This window comes from Geotrypetes seraphini, chromosome 9, assembly GCF_902459505.1.
Source record: "Geotrypetes seraphini chromosome 9, aGeoSer1.1, whole genome shotgun sequence".
Taxonomy (NCBI): Eukaryota; Metazoa; Chordata; class Amphibia; order Gymnophiona; family Dermophiidae; genus Geotrypetes; species Geotrypetes seraphini.
This window is the reverse complement of record NC_047092.1, coordinates 27,946,106-27,966,281: the sequence shown is the minus strand read 5'-3', so window position 1 is coordinate 27,966,281 and position 20,176 is coordinate 27,946,106. Positions and strand designations below refer to the sequence as shown.

The 20,176-nt window shown below is 42.6% G+C and overlaps 1 protein-coding gene across 10 annotated transcripts in view; it reads left to right on the top strand.

Annotated features, from left to right (window-relative positions):
- Positions 1 to 20,176, top strand: part of SRPK2 (SRSF protein kinase 2) — a 235,110-nt gene that overhangs the window by 199,999 nt on the left and 14,935 nt on the right. For 6 of the 10 annotated variants that reach the window (XM_033959742.1, XM_033959740.1, XM_033959746.1 and 3 more), the window contains 3 exons: positions 10,473 to 10,542; positions 15,386 to 15,478; positions 15,942 to 16,034. In XM_033959742.1, coding sequence (XP_033815633.1) covers positions 10,473 to 10,542; positions 15,386 to 15,478; positions 15,942 to 16,034 — 256 coding nt within the window. Of the gene's footprint in view, positions 1 to 10,472; positions 10,543 to 15,385; positions 15,479 to 15,941; positions 16,035 to 16,551; positions 16,646 to 20,176 lie in introns of those variants that run through there. The other 4 variants (XM_033959745.1, XM_033959747.1, XM_033959744.1 and 1 more) reach the window with 4 other exon arrangements.

Here is a 20,176-nt window from a genome sequence, read left to right as displayed (position 1 = left end):
CTTCATATGTTATCTTCTTTTGATCCATGAGATCGACGCCGCCCATGAAGTTGTTGTAGGCACCTATTATTTCAGGATAAGGAATTTGGATCTTTTCTGCACTTTTTTGTTGCCTCCTGGACACTGAGACCGAGTTGGTGGAATGCAGAAAATTAGACAACATCACAACAGATCGGTTGTCCATCCATTTTACACAGGTTATGCCATTTGCTGAAAGCATTTGGCTTTCTCCATGTTTTAGCTCTTTGTCCTGCTTGAGATTCTTTGGCATATGCTTTCTGCCTGCCCGAGCCGTTCCACACAAATATATTTCCTGTTGTTGTGTTTTCAGCTGAAGAATTGGGGAATTGAAGAAATTGTCTATGTAAATCTCACAGCATAAGTGCTCGAGTGATTTCGTTAGCATGAGGACCACGCCCTCTCCAAGTCCATGTTCTGTGTCAGTTTTCTTGCCTGTGTACAAGTCGAATTGGTACAAATAGCCAGTCTTTGAGTCACACCTGCACCACATCTTGAAACCCCACTTTATAGGTTTATTTTTTATGTATTGCTTCATGATGCTATGTCCTTTGAATCGTATCATGTGTTCATCTACTGACTGTTGTTGGCTTGGGTTCCGTGCATTCTGGAAGCATCGATTGAAGTGATCCATTACAGGCCAAACTTTGAAAGCTCTATCAAAATCAGGATGGCTTTTCGGAAGCATCTCTTCATTATTTGAAAAATGTAAGGCAGACCTGATCGCTTCAAACCGTTGTCAAGGCATTACTTTAGCAATGTATGGCACTTGTAGGTCAGGGTCAGTAGACCAGTAGTCTCTCAGACTAGGAAGCACATGGTAACCCATCACTAAATTCATTCCCAAGAACGCACGGATTTCTTGGGCATCGGTTTGGAAAGGAACCCCCTTCTGCTTCATGTATAAATTACTTTGTTCAACAATATGAGCTGCCAGATCATTGAAACCACAAGTTTTCTCAAATACCTCGTAGGCATTAGGTTCCACACTGCAATCGACATCTATGTTCACATTTCCATATTCATACTCAATGGTGTTCTTTTGAAAATTTGCTTTCCGAGGCTTCCAGATGAAATTGATGTCTTCTTTCTGGCCTGCTTTTGCACGACGTTGTTTTCGTGGAGCTTCGGGTAAGTCATTAGTTGCTGCTACAGGGCGCTCAATAACAATTTCTTTGCCTACCTTCTCAACATCCTCGTCAAGAAAGCCTCTATCTTCTTCATCAAGTGGAAGATTGTCTTCATCATCACTATTATCTGCCAGCAATATCTGCTCAATGGCATCCTCAGTTATTTCGAAGAAGCGTTCTGCTAAAGGCATCCTTATTCTATCGGGTGCAACTGCAACAAAATATTTGATGAGCATACAAGTACTCGAGAAAGGATCCAAAATGCGTTCTACAGTTATTGGACAGGTCGGCCAACTTACCTCAGAGCTCTCGGCACCAGGTAACACAAAACGAAAAGAATCACGACACGTGCACATCAACCTCAGAATTCTACTACCGTCCATAGGGACATATGTGTCCCATGACGAAATAAGGCGACATCTTGAGAACGAGAGATCAGATGTGGCGTAAAACGCATCAGAACGCTATAGTAGCGACATAGGAAGGCAAAACCAAAGACAAAATGTTTTTGTGAAATATCATTATTTTTATTTAAAAAATCAAACTTCTGGCTTATGGACAGTGTGGCAAGTGAATCTTCTCGTCAATCTGGCAACGACGCTAATGAATGAATGTCGGAACCAGTTTGTTCCCAATATAAACAACTGGGTATGATTCAAAAAGAATGTTCCTAAAGGGCCATGACAGCGAAGTAACACATAAAGGAACAATGTCTGCTTCAAACGTCTTTTATCATACAGTGGTGCTCAGATTCCAAGATGGAAAGTTAAAGAACTCAAAAAGGGCAAAAGCCCTAAAGAGACTTAAATGGTATCAATCATTGCACCGGGTTGTAAAAGATGTTATGAAGTACTAATAGATGGTTTATAAAGTTCATAAATCCAAAGATTGCAAAAAGGTTAATAGTCCGATTTTTAAGCAACTTTGTATAGTTAAAGCTTCAATGAAGTAAATAACTTAGCTGAGATATAGAGAATGCATAGGTGTAGCTGGGTCCTGACGCGTTTCGCCGCTCTGGCTTCTTCAGAGAACCCACTCGCAATCAGTATATTCACTGCTTGTTTTCAATATAAGTCCTGCAACATCAAAGAACAAAGTGCATGAAAATGTCAAGATTCAAAGTTGATATTAGTAACTTAACCGAAAACTCTACCAAACTCTCGACGCTGTCGGCGGGACACCTACTGTTGATTCTGTAATCTTTCAGTTTCCTGTGACGTAAGCGCTCAGCTGAGCACCCGGCATTTATACACTGAAGAGGATGTCAGTCATCTAGTGGAGGAACGCCCACCATTCCACTTCTTTATTCAGACCAGAGGGAGTTACCGTCTGCCAGTGATAGATCCAACTTTGCTCACGCTTCCATAACCATGCTTGGGAATTGCCTCCTCTAATGCCATGGGCCACCTCTAATACCGTAAATTGTAAATCTTGAAGCTGGTGCGGAATAGCCTGCCAGTGTTGAACTAAGGGGGCATTAATGTCGCCCCTTCTGATTTTGCTCAGATGTTCTGTGATTCGTGTTTTGATGCTTCTGGTAGTGTGTCCGATATATAGCAGATTGCATGGGCACAGAATGAGGTAAACGACCCCTTGGGTATCACAATCCGAAAAATGCTGTAACATATGTTGCTTTGGTAACGTGGGATGGTGAATGCAAGTAGTTTCCAAAGCATGCATACACATGGTGCAATTGCCACATTTAAAATGTCCTTTGGGCTCAGGTATCAGGATATCTCCTGGTGTATCAACAAAATGAGACTTGGATACAAAATCCCGTAGATTTTTACCCCTAGAATAAGCAAAGAGAGGTTGTTGCCCCAGACATTGGTGTGCTTGAAGAATGTGCCAATGTGTGTTTATAATTTTTTTGATATGGAATGCTTGATATGAATAAGGCAACGTGCACACCAATCGAGGTTCACGTTGGTCGGGGGATGGTTGCAACAAGTAATCTCGGTGGGCATATAGAGCCCGTTTGTAAGCTTTTTTGATAATGCTATGGGGGTACCCACGTTCGCTGAAACGTTGCCACATATCACCTGCCCGAAGTTTAAATTCTTCTCTGGTGCTGCACAAGCGCCTAAGTCTTAGAAATTGGCCCACTGGTAAATTGTTTTTCAGATGACGAGGGTGATAACTCCCATAGTGCAACAACGTGTTTCTGTCAGTGGGCTTGCGGTGAATGGTAGTGACAAAAGTTCCTTCATTGATAGTAATGTGGATGTCCAAAAAAGCTATATGGGTGTATGAGGTGCATGCAGTAAATTGCAAATGTGAATTGCATGTATTTAACCACTGTAGAAATTGGTGGAATAAATCCAGAGTGTTAATCCAGATCAAAAAAACATCATCTATATATCGTTTCCACGTGTATATTTCTGGAAAATATACAGATGAGTAAACAAAAGTGTCCTCAAAATCTGTGACATAAAGACATGCCAGAGACGGGGCCATGGTGGCCCCCATCGCAGTTCCTTGTATTTGTTGATAAAAATCAGCATGGTTATGGAAGCGTGAGCAAAGTTGGATCTATCACTGGCAGACGGTAACTCCCTCTGGTCTGAATAAAGAAGTGGAATGGTGGGCGTTCCTCCACTAGATGACTGACATCCTCTTCAGTGTATAAATGCCGGGTGCTCAGCTGAGCGCTTACGTCACAGGAAACTGAAAGATTACAGAATCAACAGTAGGTGTCCCGCCGACAGCGTCGAGAGTTTGGTAGAGTTTTCGGTTAAGTTACTAATATCAACTTTGAATCTTGACATTTTCATGCACTTTGTTCTTTGATGTTGCAGGACTTATATTGAAAACAAGCAGTGAATATACTGATTGCGAGTGGGTTCTCTGAAGAAGCCAGAGCGGCGAAACGCGTCAGGACCCAGCTACACCTATGCATTCTCTATATCTCAGCTAAGTTATTTACTTCATTGAAGCTTTAACTATACAAAGTTGCTTAAAAATCGGACTATTAACCTTTTTGCAATCTTTGGATTTATGAACTTTATAAACCATCTATTAGTACTTCATAACATCTTTTACAACCCGGTGCAATGATTGATACCATTTAAGTCTCTTTAGGGCTTTTGCCCTTTTTGAGTTCTTTAACTTTCCATCTTGGAATCTGAGCACCACTGTATGATAAAAGACGTTTGAAGCAGACATTGTTCCTTTATGTGTTACTTCGGAACCAGTTTGTTTACATAAAGGCAGTATCATATGGAATCCGTACATATCAAATTTAGAACTGTAGACTATCCCAATCAAAATTTATAGGATTTTAAAGTTATGGGACAAATATGTCCCTTGGTCCTGAAAGGGTTAAAAGTTGTCGCTGTGGTTCTCTTTCCCTTCGGTATTCCTACTTCAACTTTGAACTTGATCATATTGTTATCGCTGTTTCCCAACGGTCCCACTACTTCCACTTCCTCTTAGCCCATTAAGGATTAGATCCAGAGTGGCATTCCCTCTCGTTGGTTCTCTGACAAGCTGATCCATGAAGCAGTCCAGTATAGCCTCCAGGAATCCAGTCTCCCTAGCGCATTTTGAATTTCCAAGACTCCAGTCTATCCTGGGATAGTAAGTCTCCCATAATAATCGTGTTACCGCTTTTGCATTCTCGTTTCATCTCGGCTTCCATTTCTTCATCGGTAGCTTCGGTTTGCCCAGGTGGACGATAGTACAGACCCATCTTTATCTCGGGCCCTTTCCTTCCTGGTATTTTAACCCATAGCGATTCCAATTTGTTGGTCGTCGCTACTGTGTCCACTCTGGTCGAGTGTATGCTTTCTTTTATGTATAGGGCTATTCCTCCTCCTTTCTGACCTGACCTGTCCTCGCGATAGAGTTTGTACCCCGGCAGTGCTATGTCCCATTTGTTTTCTTCATTCCACCATGTTTTGGAGACCCAAATGATGTCTAGGTTCTCAGTTTTGGCCATGACTTCTAATTCCCCCATTTTGTTCCTTAGGCTCCTTGCATTAGTATATATGTAATTTAAGACCTGGTATTTTTTGGTCTTTGTTTCCTTTCCCTGTGCTTTGATCTTTATTTTCTTCTCCTGTGCTACAATCCTCTTATCCTACTCTTCTGGATCAGTCAACTCCTGTGTTTTGCCCGTTGTTTCTTCCCAGCATTTTTCCCACTTAGTATCTTCACGGGATACCTTCTTCCGAATCATCGACACTTGGTCGACTGTTGGCTTTCCCCTTCTTCTTAGTTTAAAGCCTGTTCTATTCCTCTCCTGACGTTGTTTGCTAGAAGTCTAGTTCCCGCCGCGCTCAAGTGCAGTCCATCTCTCCTGAAGAGCTTGCTCTTGCCCCAAAACGTTGTCCAGTTCCTCACGAAGTGGAACCCCTCTTCCTCACACCATCTCCTCATCCATACATTTATTGATTGTAGTTCCGTCTGCCTCTTCACATCTGCCCTTGTTACTGGTAGAATCTCTGAAAATGCTATCTTCTGAGTCCTCATCTTCAACTTCCTTCCCAGAATCTTGAACTGTTCTATCAGTGCACTTCTACTGTAGTCCCTCCTGCTGACATCATTTGTTCCGATGTGGATCATTACTGTAATCTCTTCTGTCTCTGCTTCTTCTAGGATCTTTCCAATTTTGTCCACGATGTCCTTTGTTCTCGCTCATGGGAGGCAGGTCACCAGCCGATCCTCTCTTCCACCTGCTATGTGGCTGTCTATATGCCTAAGGAATGAGTCTCCCACTAGGATTGCAGTCTTTCCCTTCTTCAGTTTTCGCTCCGGTAACAGGTCTATGTCCTCGGAGTGCTTCGCTGCTTCTTCTTCTTCTGTGTCCTCGGTGTGCTTAGCTGCTTCTTCTTCTGGGCATCGACTAGACCATTCCTCCCCTTCCTGCGGAATTCCTCTGTGGGTTTCTTCTTGGAGTCATCTTCCACTCGTTCTCCCTTCCATGTTGGTGTGTCTTCATCTTTCCTCTGATGTTCGTGTTCTTCCACCCTCCTCCTGTAGGCCTCCTCAATGAATTCCTCAAGTTCTCTGATTTCTTCCTCAATGTGTCTCCCTCTCATGAAGTTCTCCGCTGTCCTGAGTGGGTCTTCTGTGATATAAAGCACTGTTCTTCAACCACCAGTTCCCAGGAAATTTCTACTGGTCCACACAGGGCCAGCGAGATTGATTAAGTTCAATTTCCTACCGGTCCGTGCAGGGCCAGCAAGATCACCAAGTTATTTTCAGTTGGGCCGGAGAGATCATGGGGTGCCTCTGACAGTGGCTTTCTGCCCTCTCTGCAGTCCCCTTCTTACCAGTGCAACTTCATTCTATAAAGAGCCCTTGGTATACACCAGAGCTTAAAGAAATGAAACAGGAATGTAGAAAATTTGAGAGGACATGGCAGAAGGGGAAATAAGAGAAGTTACAAATTTGAATGGAGAGTAAAAGTTAATTCATATGAGCAGTAAATTCAGATTCAAAAGATGTTCTTTTCACAGAAAATAAAGGACTGTGGTAATTTCTCTAAAGAATTATTTAGAATGGTGAACCATTTGACTTCTACTGAGGTCAATTTACTCAGTGAAGCGATTTCCCAACAAAATTTAGCTAACCATTTTCAACAAAAGATAGTGAATATTAGAAGTGAAATAGGCAATGAAATTATGTCCTTAGGCAATGTTGTAGATGAAGTTGTGGAAAGGGATTATCAAGTGGATCGGGGAAGTCCAGCTAATCGTATTTGGACATTTCCTGAGGTTGATATAAATTTGGTGGGAAATTGGTTTAAGAAGGTTGCAAAAGGTTCTGGTCGTTTTGATTCCATTTCAGCCAAATTATTAAAGTCTATGCCTACAAAGGTTTTACCCATTTAACTCTTATGTTATCAAATGGAGTTTTGCTTGATTGTCTTGGACTTCTTGTCCTTTTTCCATTGTTAAAAGGTTCTGGTGTTGACCCTAAAAATTGTGCCTAATTATAGACCAGTGGCTAATGTTCCATTTCTTTCTAAAATAATGGAGGTAGTAGTAGGCATACAACTACAAGAATATTTATTCCCACATTGTATATTAGATCCTCGACAGTCCAGCTTCTGTCCTAATTATAGTACAGAATCAGTTTTGCTAGCTTCGATCTCTTCTTTAAGAGTAAATGTTGATAAGGGATTCCAACAATGATAATGCAGTTAGATTTGTTGGCAGTGTTTGATTTGGTCAATCATGATATATTATTAGGTAGATTAGAACATTTTGTAAATCAAGATATAGTATTACAATGGTTCTCTGGTTTCCTGAAATGTACCGGTACCTGTGAGTTTTACATGTACGAACATATTGGTCGCTGTATGTTTAAAAAAAGGCCAGAGCTCTTGAAATAGCTTAGAGCGAAACAGGGCCGCTGTCGGGCCTGGCTGAAGTTCTCCTCTTTCTTCTCTCTTTGAGTTTGCTTGCTTTTGAAATAATGCGACAGGACTTGAGGAAGTCTCATGTATACCAGTGATTAACTGTCTTGGACAACTATGAGGATAAGTACCTGGCTGTATTTTTACTCAGTTTGAATAAGATTTGAAACAATATTTATGATGGTGGTTTATGTGTGTTTATGCGTGTGTGTGTGTGTGTAAGGGGGGGGGGGTTGAGAGACCAATGACTGTGTTATGCTCCATTATAGGATTGTTGTGTACTGAGATGAGGAGTGAATTGATTAGAGGTCTCTTTTTCTCCACTATTTTTTAAATAAGCTTTTCAGGGATATTTGAATAAGCTCATACAGTGGTCTTTTGATCCTAGTTGTCCTTCACTACTATAATTTTGTGTGCATTACTTCTTGAAATGTAGACATCATCAAGTTTTGTGGAATAATACATTGTCTGACCCCTGGAAGATGGGCTATAGTGTGCCAGAGGGCTCCCCAATTTCACTTATTCTTTTTAATGTTTATATAGGTGAACTTCAGGTTGTTTTTAGATAGTTAAATTTACAATATTTTATTTATGCAGACATCTCTGTCCTTTTCCCTGTAACAGCTTATTTTCAGGATACAGTTGATCTCTCAATGGATGTAGATTAAAGATGTTAACCCTAGTAAAACTAATACCTTGTGTGTGGCAGGTAGGTTTGCAGTCGCCCCTCCCCTCAAAGAATAATGATTTGGTTAGCAACAGCTGAGGTTTCCTTACAATCATGCATAAAGATCTTAGGAGTCTGCATTGATTCTTCTTTGGAAATGGAAGTTCATGTTAAGGAAATAGTGAAGAAGTAATTTTTTAAATTGAAACTTCTTTGACATTTAAAGCCTTTGCTAGAACCTTCTGAGTTTAAATAAGTTGTACAAGCAATGGTAGTTGAGTCAGATTGATTGCAATATCATCCTATTGCCATTTCAGGATTCCAAACTTAGAAGAATTCAAATAATTCTAAATGCAGCTGCTAAATTGCTATTGGAAGGCAGAAGTTGTGATCGGGCCAGTCCATTATTGAAAAAACTGCATTGGCTGCCTGTTAAAGCAAGAATTCATTTCAAACTATTAATTTCAACCTAACCCTGTAAACCGTGCCGAGCTCTACGCTTGTGGAGATGGCGCGGTATACAAACCTAAGGTTTAGTTTAGTTTAGTTTAATGTTGTTTTAAGATTCTTTGGGGATCTGTCCCTGATTACTGTCAAAGTTTGATTAGCCTATATATTGCATCTAGGGATTTAAGATCATCCAATAATATTGACTGACAATTCCTTCAGCTTTAACTTCTTGTAAAATGTCTACTTACCGGCGGTTATTAAGAGGTATTGGTCTGCAGCTTTGGAATCAGTTGCCATGTAAGATTAAAAGATTTACACTGATACGTTTCAGAAAGGCAGTTAGAACTTACATTTTCTCTCTCTGTTTCCCATAAGTAATCTGTAATTACAAGGAATTTTGTACTTGATCTTGTTTTACTGTAACGTGCCTTGAGCTATTTGATTAAGCAGAATAGAAATGCCTGGATTAGGTTAGATTAGTACTTGTTTTGGTGGTGTTTTTGAGAATTAAGTTTGAGTGTTGGCATTAATAATAATAATAACAGTTTATATACCGCAGGACCGTGAAGTTCTATGCGGTTTACAATGATTAAAAGGTATTACAGATTGAGTGGAATAAACATAGTTCAGAGTTAGTGAATAAGAGTTCTAAAGATCATTTGTTGAGGACTAAGATTGGATAGGTCAGTTACCTAAGTACTTCAGGAACAGATGTGTTTTTAGGCGTTTCCTGAATTCCCTATAAGTAGAAGGCACGAGCAGTTGTTCCAGATCTTTAGCCCATAATGCTGCTTGATGTGAGAAAAGATGTTGGTGATGACTTTTAAATTTACAACCTTTAACCGGTAGAGAGACCGGTGGAGAGGGTGTGAGCTTCTCCTATGTCGGTTGGTTGTGAAAGAGAAAAGGTCTGTTATATATTTAGGGGCTAAGTCATAAAGTACCTTGAAGCAAAAACAACCAAACTTGAATTTCACACGTGCCTCCATCGGCAGCCAGTGTAGAAGTTGATAGGAAGGTGTTACATGATCAAACTTCTGCAGTTCACAAAGTAGCCTAACCGCTGCATTTTGTACCAGTTGCAATCGCTGCATATTCTTCTGGTAGAGTGACAAGTAGGCGATGTTACAATAGTCAAGTTGACTCAGTATAAATCATTGTACCAGGATTCTAAATGATGGGACATCAAAATAAGCTTTAATGGACCGAAGCTTCCAGAGGGTAAGAAAGATCTTTCTAATCAAGTAGTCTACCTGGTCTTTCATGGTCAGACTCTGGTCCAGTGTTACTCCCAATAACTACATAGTGGGTTGAATGGCATAACTAACGTTATTGATGCACACTGATGCTTTAGTATTAAGTGGGTGTGGCGATGTTATAAAAAATTTTGTTTTCTCTGAGTTTAGCTTCAGTTTGAATTCAGTCATCCATTAATAGTACCTAACTAGAGCCATTCTTGAAAACAGTAAATCATTGTGTGCAATAAGAAGTTATTTGGATATTGTTGACTTCAGCACTCTTAAGTTGAAGCCCATAATCAACAAACCCTCACTCCAAAATATGAAAACTTGAAACAAAAAATTTATGCTGTACATGAAGTACTTGTTTTATACATAACCACAAGACAGAAGTCATCTTGGAAATGTCCACATTAGGCATCTTTTTGACTTCTCAGTGCTTGGTGTATATAGGGGGCAAAATGATGGTTAAAGAAAAAGTGAAGGAAAATTTGGCAGGCCATACTGTTCAGCATTTATGGTTTAGTATGCATATAACTTTCTTACTGTAGTATAATTGAAGATATTTAATATTTACTTACTAAACATATTTGGTTATATCCCAGGCATTTGAGCTTGCAACTGGAGATTATTTGTTTGAACCACATTCTGGTGAAGATTATTCCAGAGATGAGGGTATGTATCTATTTAAATGAATAGAATTATTCCAAACATTTTCATGAATTAAACATTTAAAAATGTATTTCTAAAATGAGGATAACAGATTGTTAGTTGATAGGTTCCATACCTCTTCCTGGTCACGCAGTGGTTTAGCAGTTCTTGTAATGGACCGGACCCAAGTGAAATCTCACTGGACAGAAATTTATTTTCTTATTTTTGTGGATGAAATTCTCATTTCTTCACAACTCCTTTGTGAACCACTGATCTAGGGGTAAGCTCAGTGGAGCGATAAAAGGGGAAATTTGTCACCAAAAGCGTTTATGTTGCTCCCAAACTGAGCTTGGATCTCAACTGGGGCCATCCATATCATCAAGAAATGGATTCTGAGAAGCAGAATTGTTCCCTTTCCCTCAGAATCTCGACTATGACCTATGTCCACTAGAGGCAACTGGCATAGGATTTGGGAGTCTGAATATTTACAGGCCTTGACCCTATTCCTGTATGGCTCCTTTTAGTCTGGAAACCCATGCAGAATACTGGGCTCTATGAATGCACACTGACACACACAGGGAAGAAGGGATTTTGAATTTAACTTACACCTTTTTCAGTTATAGATCAAGATGAGCTACATTTAGATTCAGTAGGTATTTTCCTGGATCTGGAGGGCTCACAATCTAAGTTTGTACCTAAGCTGATGGAGGATTAAGTCAGGGCTGTTCCAAGGGGTTGTGTGGGTGCTTTGGTTGCACAGGGAGAAGGTACAAAAATCACTCCCAGTCTGTTGTCTCTCCTGCAGTGGCTGTGCACAGTGGGTAGGGTGGGGATATGTCGCAGAGGGTACGCTCCTGGGTTAAGTGACTTGCCCAAGATCACAAGGAGCAGCAGTGGGATTTGAACTTAGCTTTCTTGGTTTTTGGCCTACTGTTCTAACCATTAGGCTACAAAGTTCTATGCTGGTTTCAGCTGCTATCTTCATGGTTTTGTTAAGTAAAACGGGAGAGGTGAAATAGAAGTCTGCTGTTCTGTTTTCATAATCATCTGGAGTCTTGTGAATTTTTAGGTGTTAAAATAAAGTTATCTTGAATAAAATTTTGGGAAGCAATGCCCTGCCTAGATGATTTTAAAAAAATAAAAAGAAATACTCTTGGCCAAACTGGTAATTATTCCATCATGGTAAATTTGAATAGATGAAGAAACAAAAATGAATTTCTTAACCAAATTACACAGTACAAGGACATCACAGCAACAAAACTCACAGACCAAGTTTTGGAATAGGTAGCACATGCTAATCTTAGTAAACATAGGCACTTGCATTTGATGGTGATACCTACAATCAGGTGAGGTTTTAAAATTCTGACCCTCCTAGAAAACTTGTTTAGTATAGACAGTTGTGCAAACTAATGATATCAAAATGGCAGAAAACCTCAAATGTTGTGAACAATAAAAAGCAGGTTTTTCAAATACAACTTTGTTGAAAGAGAGGGCAAGACCTCAGAAACCTGCGCTAATGAAGAATAGAGATTCCCAAATAGCGAATGCAGGGACAGGGTTTCTTTCATCAGTCAACGCACCTCTCTCAAAAACTGGTCTAATGCAATAATGTTTTATGTATTTTATATATATTAATGCTGTAAACAAGACCAGTAATGCAAAAAAATAAAGCACTTATCTTTGTGCTAGTCAGGTAATACTGTAGCCTGACGAGACCTGTTTCGCCAATGATATCGGCTTCCTTGGGGGATTTTTTAAGAACTGCAAAAAGAATAAATGTGATCAAAACCACAAAAATAAGCAGAACTTACACCCTAAATGGTGAGACCTTAGCAAGAACTGCAGCAGAACGAGACTTGGGAGTGATCATTAGTGAAGACATGAAGACTGCCAATCAAGTGGAGAAAGCTTCATCCAAGGCTAGACAAATGATGGGTTGTATCCGAAGAAGTTTCGTCAGCCGGAAGCCTGAAGTTATAATGCCGTTGTACAGATCCATGGTGAGACCTCATCTGGAATATTGTGTACAATTCTGGAGACCACATTATCAAAAGGATGTGCTTAGAATTGAGTCGGTTCAGCGAATGGCCACCAGGATGGTCTTAGGACTCAAGGATCTCCCGTATGAGGAACGGCTGGGTAAGTTGCAGCTATACTCACTCGAGGAACGTAAAGAAAGGGGAGACATGATTGAGATGTTCAAATATGTCACGGGCCATATTGAGGTAGAAGAGGATATCTTTTTTCTTAAAGGACCTACGGCAACAAGAGGACATACGTTGAAACTCAGGGGTGGGAGATTTCATAGTGACACCAGGAAGTATTTCTTCACTGAAAGGGTGGTTGATCATTGGAATGGTCTTCCACTGCAGGTAATTGAGGCCAGTGGCGTGCTGGATTTTAAGAGAAAATGGGATAAGCATGTGGGATCACTTCAAGGAAGAAATTAGGGGGTGGGTCATTAGAGTGGGCAGACTTGTTGGGCCGTGGCCCTTTTCTGCCGTCATCTTCTATGTTTCTATGTTTAAACTGTAATAATTGCATTGATGTGAAGTACTCACTGTGTTCAGCTTAACTAGTCATCACATCCCAAAAATGGCGCCGGCAGCTCTCAAACGCCGGTACAAGCGCAGATAAGCACAATGCCCACTATGATGTCATGTGATGTAAACCAATCAATTACAAGGTGTATGATCATGAATGAGAAAGTACACAAACAAAACATATAGAAACATAGAAATAGACGGCAGATAAGGGCCCACGGCCCATCTAGTCTGCCCACCTTAATGTCCCTCTCCTACCTTTGCCCTGTGAATAGATCCCATGTGCCGATCCCATTTGGCCTTAAAATCAGGCACGCTGCTGGCCTCAATCACCTGTAGTGGAAGACTATTCCAGCGATCAACCACTCTTTCAGTGAAAAAGAATTTCCTGGTGTCACCTCGTAGTTTCCCGCCCCTGATTTTCAACGGATGCCCTCTTGTTGTCGTGGGACCCTTGAAAAAGAAGATATCTTCCTCCGCCTCGATGTGGCCCGTAAGATACTTGAACGTCTCGATCATGTCCCCCCTCTCTCTGCGCTCCTCGAGCGAGTATAGCTGTAATTTGTCAAGCCGTTTTTCGTATGGTAGATCCTTGAGTCCCGAGACCATCCGGGTGGCCATTCTTTGCACCGACTCCAGTCTCAGCACATCCTTGCGATAATGCGGCCTCCAGAATTGCACATAGTATTCCAGGTGGGGCCTCACCATGGATCTATACAATGGCATAATGACTTCCGCCTTACGACTGACGAAACCCCTTCGTAAGCAGCCCATGATTTGTCTTGCCTTGGACGAAGCCTGCTCCACTTGATTGGCAGACTTCATGTCCTCACTGACGATTACCCCCAAGTCTCGTTCTGCTACCGTTTTTGCTAGGATCTCGCCATTAAGGGTATAAGACTTGCATGGATTCTGGCTGCCCAGGTGCATAACTTTGCATTTTTTGGCATTGAAGTTGAGTTGCCATGTCCTAGACCATCGCTCCAGTAGGAGTAGGTCGTGCATCATGTTGTCGGGCACTGAATCTTCGTCTGTTGTGCATTTGCCCACTACATTACTCAGTTTGGCGTCATCGGCGAATAATGTTATTTTACCTCGAAGCCCATATCCAAAAAGTTAGAACAAAGTTTTAAGAAAAAGTGAAAAACTTAGAAAAAAGCATTCCACCCAATAGAGCTATTAAGGCCAACCAGTTTCATTGAGTTAAGCCTAAAGATCCAGCGTGTCTCACGCTGGAGTAACATCCTTTGACAAAACGGGTCCTGTCAGGCTGCAGTATTACCTGACTAGCACAAAGATAAGTGCTTTATTTTTTTGCATTACTGGTCTTGTTTACAGCATTAATATATATATAAAATACATAAAACATTATTGCATTAGACCAGTTTTTGAGAGAGGTGTGTTGACCGATGAAAGAAACCCTGTCCCTGCATAAGCTATTTGGGAATCTCTATTCTTCATTAGCGCAGGTGTCTGAGGTCTTGCCCTCTCTTTCAACAAAGTTGTATTTGAAAAACCTGCTTTTTTTTTGTAGTATAGACATTTGGCCTAGCAGTAGAATATTGCACAGAAGACTGTATCTTTACCACTGTATTGTGAATCTCCCTTTAAGAGAATTCCAAGCAATCTCTAAGCAGACTCTCACCTCCCACTGAAAAAAAAAATCATCATACATAATTCCACTGATAACCTACTGGAGCTCTGCAGTTCAAGGTCACTTTTTTTCTGACAGAGCTACACAGGCTTACGTTTTTCTTTCAATATAAACCACATTTGTGTTTTTAGTGATAAGCCCCAGTAATAGCAGTAGATGGATAAACTACATATTTAACAACAAAATGAAGGAGTTGCACCACTTAAATATGTGTGGAAAGATATTGTTGAAACATACCAAATATAATATCTACAGAAGACTGCTTTAAAAAAAAAAAAAACCCTTGGGTACTGATATTTAACAGGTTTTAAGAAGTCCATATCTTATTTTCCAGGTAATTGTTTTCCAAATTCTTATTTTTAATATCAGAATAAGTCATGTTTTTCATCTTTATACCTGTCCATTTCCATGCTTGTTTGCTTGTAATGTCCTTTGCGGTCCAATGCATCATTCACTGTTTGTGCTACAAATGATGCCAAAAGGCTGCTGCTCCTGGAAACCTCTGCATGGGTTTGCTGCAAACATTGTTGATTTGAATCTTTTCTTGATTATTTTTTAATTTATTTATTTTTTTTTTTTACTAATTGCAGTTTCTTTCCTCTTTCTTTTTATCCCATCCTTCTCCTTGTCCCTCCCACTCCTTGTTTCCTTTTTTTTCTCTCTTTCATAGACCACATAGCACACATCATAGAGCTGCTAGGCAATATCCCCAGGCACTTTGCCCTATCTGGAAAATATTCTCGGGAATTCTTCAATCGCAGAGGTAGTACCTCTTCTTTTTGAAAGGTGCCATGATGCAGACAGAACTGGAATGTTAGTTGCTGGTTATAAACCTTAAATTATATATACATGTGAGCATTGTAAATCTAAGTGTTCCATATGCAGTTAAATTTTGGCCAGAGGCATATAATAGAGCAAATGTTTTAACAAAAGATATTAAACTACAGACCAATAGGATTAGAACTGTAGCTGCCTATAACATCACAATACTGTTAGCAAAGTAAGCCATGTAAGGTGCAATTATTAATCTTTTTTTTTCCCAAGCATGCTAATTTTGCTAAAGCTGTTGCTTAAAATTACATGCACAGTCACTGGCCATTTTTCTGTTTATTTTTAATCAGTACCTATCTGTTTCTGTCTGTATCAGGCCCATGTAAGTGTTTGCATGAATTGTACTGATTAAATGTTATATGTTTCTGTTTTGCTGGCAATGTTCTCCAATGCAGATCACATAGCATTGATCATTGAACTGCTGGGAAAAGTCCCTCGAAAGTACGCTATGTTGGGGAAATATTCCAAGGAGTTTTTCACCAAAAAAGGTAACGGTGTTTACGGTGCCCTCAGAGTTACACAGCGATGTTCATGTATAGGAAAGATAACAAAAAATCCACACAGCCCTATTGCATTATGGGGTCTTTTTACTAAAGTTTAGTGCACACTAAATTCCATTAGCACACACTAAGCTTTAGTAAAAGGGCCCCTAAATGACAGAATGTGATCTGTTCAGACAAACAGGCACAAGTGATTTTCATTCTTGACTCCAAAGGGGTTTTTTATGGAACCAAAAGTGATGAGCGTTTAAGAATGGGGCATCAGTTTGCACTGTTGGGAGCTAGAAAAGACAAGGCTTGGAGGTTGGAACAGTATCTAATGAGAAACCTGGGTTTTGAAGTTAGATATATATGCAGATAGAAAGGAAAGAGGGGTGGAAAGGAGGAAACACAGTAGTGGAGAAAGAGGGGGGGGGCATGGAAATGAATATAGGAGGAGGATGAGAGAATTTTATTTACCACTTGTATAAGGAATATATTATCTATCATTCTCTAATAACGGCAGCCTCAATGGATGCATACAGATGGGTGAAGTCATCTGACAGCACCAGTCAAATTAAATCCTTGAGCGTCTGTTCTTAGAGAAATCCCATTACAGGTAAGTGGTTTCACTTTGTTGTATATAAAATAAGTTATATAGTCCATTATATTTGTCGTTACTATGGGACTCAAATACTCAAATGTGAACTGTTCCAAACTGAGGAGGAACTTGAACAGGAAAGCAGGAATGACCTTTCTAAGATATGTGAAAGAATTTGGCGTAGTTGATTCTTGGAGGGCTTTAATTCCAAATCATAAATTAATGGCGTCACTTACTAATGCCTCAGATTCGGAGCATACGCGTAATCCTATCATGGACTGAACGGTCAGCGTAATTTTACAGCTCCATACTCCAGTCATGGGCCCCTGGACTTGATGGTTTTTTAAAAATTATTTTTACAACTTTTTAGAACTTTTTCTTTAGTGAAACATAAATAATGTGATAAAACTTCAATTTTCCTCAGGGTGCATTACTCTCAAAATTAGAGAACAGTAAACACTAAAGTTACTTATCTCAGGCAGCTGTATGACTTGAATGTCCCATTATTTAGTGGTCTGTCTGTACTGCCTATATAATGTATGCATGACGTTCAAGTCATACAGCTGCCTGGGATAAGTAACTTTAGTGTTTACTGTTCTCTAATTTTGAGAGTAATGCACCCTGAGGAAAATTGAAGTTTTATCACATTATTTATGTTTCACTAAAGAAAAAGTTCTAAAAATAATTTTAAAAAACCCATCAAGTCCAGGGGCCCATGACTGGAGTATGGAGCTGTAAAATTACGCTGACCGTTCAGTCCATGATAGGACTACGCGTATGCTCCGAATCTGAGGCCTTTCCTGGCGATAAAAAAGATAAGAAAGAGCAAAAGTAAAAAAAGTAAAAAGCTATATATCTGATGCATCTCTCATATTAAGTGGTATATGTGTTATATATGAGGGTTCATAGACAACCTCGCGAAAGACAAAGGCGCGCGCCAACAATTGAGCACAAGACGGAGGCGCGCCGAAGAAAATTACAGTTTTTAGGGGCTCCGACGGGGGTTTTTGTTGGGGAGCCCCCCCCAGTTTACTTAATAGAGATCGCGCCGGCGTTGTGGGGGGTTTGGGGGGTTGTAACCCTCCACATTTTACTGTAAACTTAACTTTTTCCCTAAAAACAGGGAAAAAGTGAAGTTTTCAGTAAAATGTGGGGGGTTACAACCCCCCACACCCCCCACAACGCGGTGCAATCTCCCCACGCCCCCCCCTCCCCGTCGGAGCCATAAAAACTGTCATTTTCGCTGCGCTCAATTGTCTGCGCGTGCCTTTGTCCCGGCGCGCTTTTGACCTGACACCATATATGAGTATAGTGTATTTTGACCACTTGGGCTTATAATACTTAGGTCACTTACTAATGATCACTAAGTGCTATTTGCTGCTAATCATTAGTAAATGACCCTTGTATTTTCTAGTTTTATCTACATAATTTACACACATTTTATTTGAATACAGGCAGAGGATAGAGAGGAAAAACCAAGTACCGTATTTTCGCGGATATAACGCGCGCGTTATACGTGATTTTACGTACCGCGCATACCCCTCGCGCGTTATATGCCTGAGCGCGGTATACAAAAGTTTTTAAACATAGTTCCCACCCCGCCCGACGCCCGATTCACCCCCCCAGCAGGACCGCTCGCACCCCCACCCCGAACGACCGCTCGCACGCGCTCCCACCCGCACCCGCATCCACGATCGGAGCAAGAGGGAGCCCAAGCCCTCTTGCCCGGCCGACTCCCCGACGTCCGATACATCCCCCCCCCCCGGCAGGACCACTCGCACCCTCACCCCGAAGGACCGCCGACTCCCCAACAATATCGGGCCAGGAGGGAGCCCAAACCCTCCTGGCCACGGCGACCCCCTAACCCCACCCCGCACTACATTACGGGCAGGAGGGATCCCAGGCCCTCCTGCCCTCGACGCAAACCCCCTCCCCCCAACAACCGCCCCCCCCCAAGAACCTCCGCCCGTCCCCCAGCCGACCCGCGACCCCCCTGGCCGACCCCCACGACACCCCCACCCGCCTTCCCCGTACTTTGTGTAGTTGGGCCAGAAGGGAGCCCAAACCCTCCTGGCCACGGCGACCCCCTAACCCCACCCCGCACTACATTACGGGCAGGAGGGATCCCAGGCCCTCCTGCCCTCGACGCAAACCCCCCTCCCTCCAACGACCGCCCCCCCCCAAGAACCTCCGACCGCCCCCCCAGCCGACCCGCGACCCCCCTGGCCGACCCCCACGACCCCCCCACCCCCCTTCCCCGTACCTTTGGAAGTTGGCCGGACAGACGGGAGCCAAACCCGCCTGTCCGGCAGGCAGCCAACGAAGGAATGAGGCCGGATTGGCCCATCCGTCCTAAAGCTCCGCCTACTGGTGGGGCCTAAGGCGCGTGGGCCAATCAGAATAGGCCCTGGAGCCTTAGGTCCCACCTGGGGGCGCGGCCTGAGGCACATGGGCCAAACCCGACCATGTGTCTCAGGCCGCGCCCCCAGGTGGGACCTAAGGCTCCAGGGCCTATTCTGATTGGCCCACGCGCCTTAGGCCCCACCAGTAGGCGGAGCTTTAGGACGGATGGGCCAATCCGGCCTCATTCCTTCGTTGGCTGCCTGCCGGACAGGCGGGTTTGGCTCCCGTCTGTCCGGCCAACTTCCAAAGGTACGGGGAAGGGGGGTGGGGGGGTCGTGGGGGTCGGCCAGGGGGGTCGCGGGTCGGCTGGGGGGGAGGGGGGTTTGCGTCGAGGGCAGGAGGGCCTGGGATCCCTCCTGCCCGTAATGTAGTGCGGGGTGGGGTTAGGGGGTCGCCGTGGCCAGGAGGATTTGGGCTCCCTCCTGGCCCAATATTGTCGGGGAGTCGGCGGTCCTTCGGGGTGGGGGTGCGAGTGGTCCTGCCGAGGGGGGAGAAGAATCGGACGTCGAGGGGGGGCATCAGGCTTTCAGGATGGGGACAGGACTTCAAGGGGGGACAGGCAGATCTTCAAGGGGGACAGGCAGACCTTCAAGGGGGACAGGACTTCAAGGGGGGACAGGCAGACCTTCAAGGGGGGACAGGCAGACCTTCAAGGGGGGACAGGACTTCAAGGGGGACAGGCAGATCTTCAAGGGGGACAGGCAGATCTTCAAGGGGGACAGGCAGACCTTCAAGGGGGGACAGGCAGACCTTCAAGGGGGACAGGCAGACCTTCAAGGGGGGACAGGACTTCAAGGGGGACAGGCAGACCGAAGGGAGTGAAAAAGCTATAAAATAAACCCACTAGCGTGTCAATGTGTTGAGAGGAAGAGGTGGTCTGGGAAATTCTGCTGAGAAAACTCCGGGTCCATTTCCACCCCCCAGTTACCCTAGTCCACTCCACTCAACTGGTTCACATACTGAGTTGATCTTTGGGTGTTGTTCCTGGGATCTCTTTCAGTGGTTTGTCAGTATCTCCTTGTGGTTCAAGGAAGGAAACTTTGTTAACCTTAGCATTGACCTTCAGAATATATTTGTAACAGCGCTGCTTGTGTGGCATTACCGTAGGCTATGTAGTGATGGAAAGAAAAAAACAGACCTTTGCACA